This window comes from Lethenteron reissneri, chromosome 38 (genome assembly GCF_015708825.2).
Source record: "Lethenteron reissneri isolate LAM-NWPU_2019-01 chromosome 38, ASM1570882v1, whole genome shotgun sequence".
Lineage (NCBI taxonomy): Eukaryota > Metazoa > Chordata > Hyperoartia > Petromyzontiformes > Petromyzontidae > Lethenteron > Lethenteron reissneri.
In genome coordinates, this window is record NC_083816.1 from 4479209 (window position 1) to 4491306 (window position 12098).

Genomic DNA, 12098 nt, shown 5'->3' on the forward strand with positions numbered 1-12098 from the left:
TTGCAAAAAAATGTGGATGTATCAGTTCAATCACGTGAGCATTTGACACCATTACATTTCTTTTACCAAAGTTTCGCTTACTGCCAATTGATCAATCATTAACTCTCATACAGTCTCCCTGCCTCGTTCCGCAACGTAATTTTTTTTTTAAGTCTTTTATTTTGGTAATGAACCGTCCAGCATTGCTGCCATCTTAAGCTGGCCATTCCTCGACGTAGCCGGAATTCGCATTCACCGCAGATTTGTTCGCGCAAACTTCCCATCGTCATGGAAGCGACGGCAGGAAGCGCGGGGGTTTGGCGACGTGACAGAAGCAACAGCGACAACCCCCACCCCACCCCTCCCATGCGACTCATGCCCCTGATCACCCTTCCTGCGTCGCCCAGAGCGTAGAAACACTCTGAGACACCTCACCCACCCTTCTGCCTCTCAATGAGACCCATGGCCTCTAACATCTCTCCTCCCTTGGTGATCCATGACCAAATTACCAGGAATGTATTACAAGCCAAGCAGGGTTGAGCCCAAATGTCACTTACTAAGAAAACTCACTTAAAAATCGACCCACTTGTCCTCCAATTTCTAGCTCTCCCGCCTGTGCAATGCTCTCTACCGCCAGCTTTCTGCCTTCCTGTAAGACGCTCTGTACCCACCCAGCTCTACCCCAGCTGTCCCCTCGTCAGAGGTCGCAAACGGGTTTTGATTCCTTACCCGTACCCGGCCGCACCAGGGTCGCAAATGGGCACCCGCACCCGTACCCAGCTGGGTACAGGTACCCGTTCCCTACCCGAAATGAGTGATAAACGGTTACTCACCAGTGACTCACGGCCTACCCGTACCCGGCCGCACCAGGGTCGCAAACGGTTACCCGTACCCGGTTATCGGGTAGGGTACGGGTATCAGGTACCCGGTTGCGACCTCTGCCCCTCGTCCCCCACCGAGTGCACGGGAGAGACACCCACCGGGCGCACAGCTGTCGACGAGCGCCCCGAGCGCGCGTCCGTTCTGCCAGTCCTTGCTGAAGTTGCCGACGGGCATGTCGGGCAGCTTGTTCTGGATCCAGCCCAGCAGACGCTGCTTGGGCGTCTGCTTCTTGGCCTCCTCCTCGTCCTCCTCGCCCTCCCACATGGGCATGGAGATGGAGTAGTGCAGAATCAGAGTCCACACCATGCCCAGGATCAGCTTCAGGTTCCCATCCACGATGGCCTGGCTGTCTGTGGAGAGGAGGTGAAGAGCAGCGAATTAAAACACGACTGCCATAGCATCATTATGGGGTTATGGTCGTTGCTGACATCATCAGCAGAAGCAACATCATCATTTGAATGATTGTCATGGTCTTCATCACCAATCCAACAACATTGTTCTCATGATCACCATTTGTATTAGATTGCACTATTTGGTATTGTGCGTGACAATTTCTTTTTGCCAGGCTTCCCTTACAAGAGGTTTAAAACCTCAAGGGTTTGTTACCTGGTTAAAATGAAGGTGAAATAAAATAAAATTCAGGCGCATCACAACTACCAGTCATGTCGTCCATCACCACATCGTTATCGTCACAGTAACATGACAGCAGCCATAGCTTATCCACTGCTGGATGTGTCCCATTCGTCAAGATACATATTATTATCTACTGCTGGAAGAGCAAGGCTCAGAAGCCGGTGGGGGCTTGTGCTAACGGCAACCAATTCTACCACCTCGCAAAGCATTCACCTTCAAAAATGGGTCACAGCCGGCATGGCTTGCCCCATGCAATAATATTAGAGAGATCCGTCTGGGTGATGCAACGTGCACAAGAGACCAGGGTCGAGAATGCATGTCGTTTGATTGCCCCCCCCCCCCTCACCGTTACCAGCAGTAAAAATCAGCAGCAGCAACTTTATTCACAATCAGAATCACCGTAAATAAATATTGGCAGCAACCACCAGAATCACCACCATCCAAGGGTATCCCCTCCATAATTACCATCGAGACCAGCACACCATTCATCCATCACCAGTGCGCATCAGCAGCTCAACCACCACCATCAATCATCATTGGGAGGACAATGACTGGCTTAAACAAAAACCCATTTCATTTACTCAAGACTTATTGCAGAAACCACAAATTTCCTCGCGTGAACATGACATCACCTTCAAGGCCACATGAAAAATTGTAATAAATCCCAGCCACAACAACATTATAAAGTAGAGGTGGGGGGGACAGCATAGCGGGAACGGGGCTCTACCCCCCACTACACACACACCTTGTACATCCCTACCCCCACTATACACACACACACCTTGTACATCCCTACCCCCACTACACACACACCTTGTACATCCCCCCCCCTACACACACCTCGTCTCTCCCCCGCGCACCACACCCCGAACCCTCCCAGGAGAACATCACCCAATATGGGCATGCATCTCGGAGACACACGCCCACCTCACGGCTCAAACACGCACGGGACGAATGGGCGGACGCGTTGGGAGACGAACGGACAGGTAAGCACGTAGTCAAGCAGACCATGCATGAGGTTTTGTACCTTGGTGAAAACCTGTTTTTTGTAGCGTTTAGGTAAAAACTAGCAAGCAGTGGACAGTGGCATTTGAATGTGGGCAGACGGGTAGGCAGGCAGGTAAGATTCAGATACACCGTTCGGCTGATGGACGTGCCAGACAGACAGGTGGAAATAGAAAATAGGTAAACATCCATATACACACACACAGCCAGGTAGGCAAACACACAATCATTACAGCCAGATGTGTGCACACACACACACACTACAAGGCAGACAGACAAACGACCAAGCAGAGACGCAAGCAGACAGGTAGACAGGAAGAAGGGCACAGACAGATGAGCAAGGAGGTGACAGCCGAGGAGTTCTAAGTCAGCAGGCTGCGCCACACTGGAACGTGTCCGACCACGCCTGTCCCCGGATCGCAGTATCCGGAAACTCGCGGCCACCGTTTCACCGCTGGCACAAGGACGAGGGAGACAGGGCCGAGCATGAGCCAGACCGACATGGAATGTAAAACAAAATGGCAAAGACAAAACGTGCTGCGAGCAAGCACCTATCAAAAGGCCGAGGGGGAGTGAGGCACAGATGTAGAACAAGAATTTGACACACCACATAGCCAACAGGCCAATGCATATTAGTATGGAAAGCCAATGGGCCAAAGAATAAGTTCTATTTATATTTAGGCTTCTGCCCATAATGCGCCACAGAAAACAGAGATAATCTGTATCCCTGCCGAATTTTGGGGAAAGTAATTTGAGCAAGTGCTTGTTAACCCCTTTCCCAGTCCGATGACAGTTCTTCCGAATCCATCATTAGAACGGAATCTTAAGGACTAATAAATAAAACACTTCTTCTGACCTGAAGATGTACCGAGGTTCCCACATTGCCACGCGGGAAGGCGAGGCAGTTTGACGCCAGCTATCATTGTGCGCAGCCGTGTCGCTACAGTTCTCTGCGGAGAGGTCTTTGAAAACAGCGCTATGCCTCTACGTAGAATTAACAGAGATCCGCTTTCGCATTCCGAGATTCAGTAGTGAACGGGACCCCACCCTGCAACTTGCAGACTTCTCAGAACGGGAAAGGGTTAAGGAAGGCGCGGCACAGAGGTTGGTGAAGCGGGTGACCAGCTTCATCGTGCGTTGCGATAACCACGGCACCGCACACATTCTTTTGCAAAAAGTTCAGTGACCCGACTCTTTAACTTTAGGGCTGGGTTGACCTAGGGGAGGAACAGACTCGGTTCAGGAGGCCCATCATCCCACCAGTGATTATGTGCAAAGACCAGGAATTTAAACCTGGCTTATCAGGATCATAGTGTGGATCTGTCAGTGTCACAGCCAGATAAACATTTCCCAAGGGGCAAATCGTTTCCCTACCAAGAATTTGTACACATGTACATAGACACACACACCAAGACAAAGATCCCCTGTATAAGGCTTGAATAGGGTGTTTGGGGCAAGTACAGTACTGTTAGCAGTACTTACGGAGGCCAGAACAGCGCATGCCCGGCCATTGTCTCCCCAGTACCGATGTTTATACACCGCACCAGGTACTCTTTGAAGGCCATGTCAACCCAAGCGAGGCACAAGATCGGTTTGGATAGTCGCCACTTTTTGGTCGTGAGCGGGAAACGAATGTGGGCCCGGGGTTTTATAGCGCAGTGCACCAACTACTGCACTGCCACTCCCTGTATTAGAAGTTACACACACACGGTCACAAAGACAAGGAGAGAGCGCCTGTGTAGCCTACAGACCTGATGGTCTATGTGCTGTAAGTGAGCACCAATTAAAAAAGGTGAGCATTGAACGCAAAGGGGGGTGGGGGGGGGATTGGACACGACTTGTCCAAATGTCCTTACTGCACGTTCCCCCCCCTACCACCCCCACCTCTGGTGTATCCTGCCATCAGAACACCCCCACAGATAAAAGTCTGCAAACTAGCACATTCCTCATACAGACCCACACACCAGCATAAGCACACTTGTACAAAGCACATGTTGACATTGGCACACCAGCAACAAGCACACACACACGTTTCCATAGTGACACAATGCGGATGTACACAAACACACACACACATTAGTGAACATCGGAAACACAACCAGTGTAAAGCACAGATGCACAAACACACTTTTAGGATTGCTCGGGCAAGGTGCTGTTAAAAAAGCACCTGTTAGGAGGGGAGGTGGGGCATGGCCAGGAGGACCACCCTTGGCCCCCTTTGTCTCTCCAGCGGGAATGCCCAGGACCGGGGTCAGACATTTGTTACCGATGTTATCCACGGAGCGGGAATTTAACCCGCTGGGTTTGTAGCACAGATGGCCCACCACTGCATCCACACCCGTGTCTCGCAAAGCACCACGCCCCACCATACAGCCACACCATGGACACTCCAAATGCAAAAACACACAGCCACACTGGCCGCGACCTGCACAGATAAGCAATGGACACAAGACAAAGATCCCCATATTACCTTGACCAAAACTGCTATGGCAAGTGCAATTAAAGAGCAACTATTAATGTCAGCACAACACGAGGGTCAGGTGGCCAGTGCCACGCCTTACTGCCGCCTGGTCTCCCCCTTATTCTGGAGGGCCACAACCCCAACAAGTAATTATTCAAGGCAGAGCCGACCTAGGAGAGAATCATCGGTTCAAATATCCGCCACTGTTATTGTTCGCAAGCGAGAATTGAACGCCGCTCGATGCCCTGGTAGTGCGCAAGCCACTGCGGTAACGCCACCGCCCCCCTCCGCCGCACCAACGAACACAATACAAAGACACCACCACACACCGACACAGACAGACATGCAAGCGCTCCACACCTGTGTCGCATTTAGCACATGCACAGGGCTGAGGGGGGGGGGTCAGGGGAGCGATTAGGGAGTGGCCCTCGCATTCCTCAAGGAAAGGTGTGAAAAAGACGAGCACAGGGGCTCTTTCCTGCAGCCCGCCCAGTGCAGGCAGGTAACCACCACCCCCCCCCCCCCGGCCCCCATGACCAATGGGGCAGTTACCTGGCTTGTGCATACCGGTGATAGGAGTTACCCGTCCAGAACTTGCAGAGATACAGGTAATCTCAGGTTACACCGGTAACTAACCGTGTGTGGCGAAGAATTGCCACACCCCTGAAGAAATAAAACACTTCCCTTTTAACCTGGTACTGGGTTAACTACTGTATTCCGTATTTGTTATTACAAGCTGGGGAAACCAGTCCATTGATATTTCAGCCTCGGACGGCGCTAAGAAATGCGTGCAAAAACTCTGACACACCGACACCAACTCGCACATCCCTGCAGTGGTGCAGGTCAAGTTTCAGGTGGCCGAGCGTGCCTCGAGTAGCAGTCACCCCCCTGACCCATTCGGGAGGTGCTGAGCGATGGCAACTCTGAACCACCACTACCACCACCACCACCACCACACCCTCATTCCCCAACCTACCCCCCCCCCCCAGGTTTCCACCTCCGCCGTCTCCCGACTAACCAACATTTCTCACCTTGTCAGTATCCAGCCACCCAAATCACCCCATCCCACCCTGCCCCCACCCCATCGCCCCACCTCCCCCATTCTGTATTCAGTGGATGTAACTAATGCTCCAAGAGACTACAAAATGCCCTCGGTCTCTTTACAAGATTAGTGACCGCACCCAAAATCCAAAAAAACTCCTTTAAAAAGTTTTTTTAAAAACAACGGTTTTATAAACAACTTCGTTGAACTCACGGTCGAGAAGTACATCAATGATAAGACGCCTGCTCCCACATGAACGCCAACTTGAATTAATAGATTACTTCTGTAACTCGTTCACACGGAGCAGGCGATTCGAGAGTTTAGGGACCGCGGCGTTTTTTTACCTACACAAATATATAAATAATAAGGCATCCATACAAAAATGTTAATTGCTTTAAAGTAGCGAATTGATGCAGATTTTTATACAGGCATGCGGCGTCACCGGATCCGAGCACGTGTGCAAAATTTGGAATTGATTGGACAACAGGAAGTGGACTAACTTTTGATTACAAGATTTGACCACGACACAGGAATCAAGTTCAGTAAAATCGTTGGGAAAAAAAAAACCTCATCACGAGCCACCGCCTATGTACCGCTGGATGGAGACCTCCTCCACGTCTCTGTCTCAATCCCACACTGCTCCAGTGCCACTTCTAGCCATCTCACTCCTGCACATGAACCGTCATTAGCGTCACCACCAGCTCCACTAACATCAGCATCCAAAAGCTGGCTTGTTGAAAGTATGGAATAGAAAAAAATCAAGCCAATTAAAAGAATTGCTCCACCCGGTCCCCCGTTATAGCACCCCCCCCCCCCCCCCCCCCCGCTTTCCAAACTTCACTCAACGAGAAGTGAACACAGCATTCTCTACTGAAATCGCCCAGGGGGAGAAGGGGGGGGCATAATCACGGGACAGGTTCTTACCTGTACCGCATGCCTGGGGTGGCAACAGGCACTCGCAAACTCTGCACAAGTCACCACGCCCCCAACCCCAGTCACCACACAAAAATTCTGCTTCCCCTCACCCCCACTGTGCCAATAACAGATAGTCAGCCTTGAGCAAACCACTGCCGCGATTTTTCAATTTAATAATTCACCCCCTATAGAACTTGAACAGTGCAGATTTTATAACTCCATCTCATCGGTCGATGTACTCTGGCGTGTTCCATACCTTGGCTGCCACTGTCATTATTCATCACCATTTGGTTTTCATCCCTTAACGCCACAATTACCGTACTTGCAGCCATTTCGGTCGATCTACTACTGCTGGATGGCCTTCCACGCTGCACCGGTCGAGGTATTGTTTGGACCGTACTTTAAACCACACTGGCCAGAACCCCATAACTGGTTCAGATATCGTTCACCACCGATGTTAGCCGTGGCTGGGAATCATATTGGGTAATACCAACGGCGTTCAGGGGGTGACGACACCGACGGTGGAAAACTCGGTCAGATTCATAACGCAGGGTCAACCACCGCACCATTCCCCTTTAAAAAAAACATGAAAATCGTAAACAAAGTCCCCATGATGGAAGACCCCCCCTCCCACTGCCTGTTGCTGTCCATGTCTAGATAACCTCCATTCATCGGTGGAAAATCCATATCCTATGGCGCGCGCACCAGTTCATCCAACTGCGGGGGTTGGGTGAAGCAAGCCTGCTCGGTCACAACAGCTGCAGATAATGAAGTGGAATTCATTTTTATCGACCCGAGAAGGGGGATAATGATGCCGATGGGTCGAGTTGAGAAAATCTGGCACCTCTGGTCACGGTGGTACCTAGCAAGGATATTAAGAAGGATACCGGTAAGAAAAACACAACTCTCGTAATCAACTCTTCGTATTTTTGCCACTAACGTAAACTGTCAAAAAAACACGAGGCATGACCGCGCCCTTATTGCCTATACCTCTACGGTTGTTTACATACAGGAGAATAAACTTGCAACCCGTAATACGATCGACCAGACGTTTTTAAGGGGAATCTTTTCATTGGGTGCCAAGTTCTTTTGCCCGCAGCCGCAGTGCAGGGCACACGTGGCTGTAGGTGCGCATGTGCTACGGTGAAAAACGGTCATAGTAGTTTTTTTTCTCAGGAGATTAAGGTGCTATTACAATAGTATTTATATAGTATTGTATATACAGTACGGCAAGGGTGACCAGTATGATATACCATGCAGCATTAGTTTTCGTTTCAGGTGAAGACGATACCCATGCTACGAGCAAGGTATTATACAGGGCTCGGGGCGAACATGGTATTCGTGCAAAAGGCTTGCGTGTCAGTTAGGCGACTTTGGTAACAAGTGCAGTGTATATATATATATATATAGAGCTCTTATTAGGATCAAGGGCACTGTGGTGGCGAGATGCTAACTACCTCGCCTGGTATACAGGAGGTCGTGGGTTCGATTCGGTAGTCAGCACCATGCCCGGCCGCCATTGTCTCCCTCGTGGAAATGTTGACACTGCACCAAGTACTCATGAGGGAGAGCCGGCCTTGGGGAGGCCCAGAACTAGCTCAGATATTTGTCACTGGTGTTGGCCGAGAGCACGAACTGAACCTGGGTAGGTCAGGTTTGCGCCAACCCTCACATTCTCCACCACCTGCTGCAAATGCATACCCCCCCTCCCTACACCACCGCTACTAGTAGCCCCCACCCAACAGATAAACTTGTCCGAGCCCAGAGTTGCCAAGTGTCATTGGAAAGTACAAAGTGGCACCACCCTTAAAACAGAAGCCCGAAAAACAAACCGGAGCCTGCGTTTGGGTGGAGCCTGAAAAGGGGCGGTGTCTAAATAGGAGGGGGAGGGGTAGGGGGGAGACACCAAAATATCCTTAGAGAAGTGCATCAACCATGAACTTACCAATTGATCAAAAAAGGAAATTAAAGTACAGAATCAAAACAAGTGCACAAGGCAGCAAAGATGTGATGCCGCAGATGTGGCCACTGGTCAACGAGTAATAACGGAAAGTGGTTCACCGCCGTGCCCATAAAGGCAAGTTTTCAATCGGCGGATATTACCCACAGGTGACGAGAGATGGATCAGACGACAAAAATGGCACAGCACATGGCACTTAAAATTGAAGTGCGCCAAGCAGCATGGGAGAGATGGAGGCATGCTGGGAAGGACACCAAGGAACACAATAGTGAACAAACAAGAGTGTCTTGGGCAGCTCGAAGTAGTGATGACGACCCGTGGACGAGACTGGTGATGGAATAACAGCCAAAGGATGGAACATGCCCGAGGGGACAGCCACTACATAGATTGAGTGATAATACCGCACAACGATTTGCATAATATATCGTTCAGTACAGCAATAAACTTGTTTTACTTGTTAAAAGTTTATTACAAGAATTACCATTTTGGGCACGCAACTTTCATAGCAGAGTTCCTGCATTGGGACGTTTGATCAAATTATTATTAAGTGCTTCTGGCTAGGGAAGTGGCAATTCAGCGAAGGTCGGGAGAACATTCACTCGTGCATACAAGGGGACTTCGCAAAGCTCCGCCGCGACACGGATAAATGAACAAATCACGTGGTGTACTGCCAGAACATGAGACCCCACTTGCTGTACTACCAAGTTCCAACCACATTGTATTGTGGCAATACAATGTACCTACTACACCTACTTAGGAAATCCTGCATTACATCCAAACCCAACCAGTTAGTGTATTCTCCAGATAAGATGATCCCAACCCACCCCTTCCAAATTTTATAATAAAATATAAAAGTTGGGGGTGAGTCTAATAATCCAGTAGGTTTGTACATGCTTTTAGTAAAACATTTTGGAGGCACTGGCTCAAAACGCTGCGTGGCCAGCAAGAAACAGCATTCGCAGCTGTAATTTAATTGAGACCAAGGTTACAAAAACGAGCTTGGGAGGAGAAAGGATACGATGGGAGGGACAAGGTCCAAAGAGCTTTAACACCAAATCACAAGGTTTTAGCGGTGGAGCATCTATACTGTAATCTGGAGAGTTAGTATTTTGTGCGTATTCTTATTTACTTCAAAATAAGACATTGTCGCATAACACTAACCGTATTAAGTTTCCGTCCACGTGTGTATCTGCACTCGTTTCATCTGGATCGATGACGATCCATCAGGAGGTGGGGGGGGGCGAGGGAGTCTGGGAAGGTTTTAAAAACAGGAATAGCTGTGGTCGCAATTTGTCTAAAGCTGTGTACGCTTTAATAAAATATCAGCTGGCAAGCCTTTACCCGCTGTTCAATAGAGTGCCTTCATACTCTCCCACAAGGCTTCACATGGGCAGATTAAAGCTGATGCCAGGAGAACTGGCAGTGGTTGAAGTCACGATGACACTGACAGAAAAAAAATCAAATGTACCTCATTATTTTCTTTTTATAAAGGCCAATTATTTATGAGCATGTTCAGTTTTTACAAGTTTCGCAACATTGTCAAGTCGTACAACAACAAAAAACGATTCGCAGGGAAATCTAAGATGAAGGTCAAGAGATAATAAGACATTGCCCTTGAGGCCACCACCCCACGATCGCTTCCTTCCTCCTACCAAGTGTTGCAATCCTTGCAAAAATCACACTTGTGAAATTGTCAATCATTTCATCATCAACCATGGACAACTTTGGCCTTCCTCGTTCTCCTTTAAAAAAAAGTCTACACGACATTTAAGGACCGCTCTTAGTCTCATCACCAGCACCATCTTCCCCTTGGTCAACAATGCTCAAGGGTTACTCCAATGTCCATATCAGTCAACTGCACAAACATCCCACCCATCACATCCTCGTCCCAATTACATCTATAAAAGTTCAACTACAAACTTACAAATTGGTACCCCACCATGTCATTAAAAATATATAATCACATTCATAATGCTTCCGTCTCTACTTTGCGAGACAGACATCCGAGCTGCCAATCTGCTGACTCGGGCTTCATGACTCAGACCACCACAGCCACAATGACTGCATAGCAGTCAAATACAGTACAAAGACAAAGATTCCACCCCCTTTAGACTTATCGTATTGTTGGGGCAAGTGCTGTTCACGAACGCCTATGAAGCCCAGCATTGTACACGAGGGGGTGGGCGACTGCCTTCATCTCCCCAGTGGCAATGTTTACACACCGCACAAGGTACTCATTTTTAGGCTGAGTCGACCTAGGAGAGGCCCAGAACCGGTTCAGATAATATAATCGTCACCTGGTGTTGGCCGTGAAACGGGGAACTAAAATTCGGGTCACCGAGTTCATAGGGCAGTGTGCCAACTGCTGCGCCACCGCTCCCCGCAGCAATGAGCAGCACTGCTACATGCGCGCACATTACAAATGCACATCAGACACTCATTACACACCAGGGGCGAGTGCTGTTAGCTAACACACCAAGGTCACAGCGCACAAGAGGATAAGGCAGTGAGCCCAGCCAAAGCCACACCTATTGCCTTTGTCACCCCAGTGCTGAAGTTTACACAGTGTGCCAGATTTATCATTCAAGGCAAAGTTAAGCTAGGTTGAGCCCCCCCCCCCCGCCATTGATGTTATCAGTGTTCGGTTATCGTAGTGTACGCGATACCACAACCTATTTACTATTACAACGTAAGGTGTCGTTTCGTTTGTTACTAGACACTTGGCACGATTAACACCCATTGTGTAGACAAAGACCCCCCCCACCCACCCTCGACTGTTGGGGCAAGCGCTGTTAGAGAGCAACTATGAAGAACAATAAATGACACAGAGGGGGGGGGCATCATCATGCCCAGCAGTCTTTGTCTCCCCAGCGCCCATGTTTTACACACCGCACCAGGTAATCCTTATGAAAAAAATGGCAAAGTAGACCGAGGAGAAGCCAATTTTTTTTCCAAAAATATTCGCAGTCACCGTTATTGGTCACGAACGGGCGAGTCGCCGGGTTGGTAACGCAGTGCGCCTGAGCACTCCGCCACCACCTCACCACTGCCTGCATTAACACCATATGACTGCACTCCGTAAAAAAAACACACTTCACATCAATGCGTGCAACCCACACACACACACCACAGGCCTCGAGTCTCCGGTGACAAGATTTACACGAGCCGATGCCCGTGCCCCCATCGCTAGAACTCAAAACCTAAAATAAAAAACACAAAAT

The 12098-nt window shown here is 49.4% G+C and overlaps 1 protein-coding gene across 1 annotated transcript in view; it reads right to left on the reverse strand.

Annotated features, from left to right (window-relative positions):
- The window catches only part of LOC133351653 (filamin-A-like), a 72025-nt gene that overhangs the window by 39667 nt on the left and 20260 nt on the right, over positions 1-12098 (reverse strand). Inside the window, exon 2 of the mRNA XM_061567020.1 lies at positions 960-1211. Coding sequence (XP_061423004.1) covers positions 960-1211 — 252 coding nt within the window. The remainder of the gene's footprint in view (positions 1-959; positions 1212-12098) is intronic.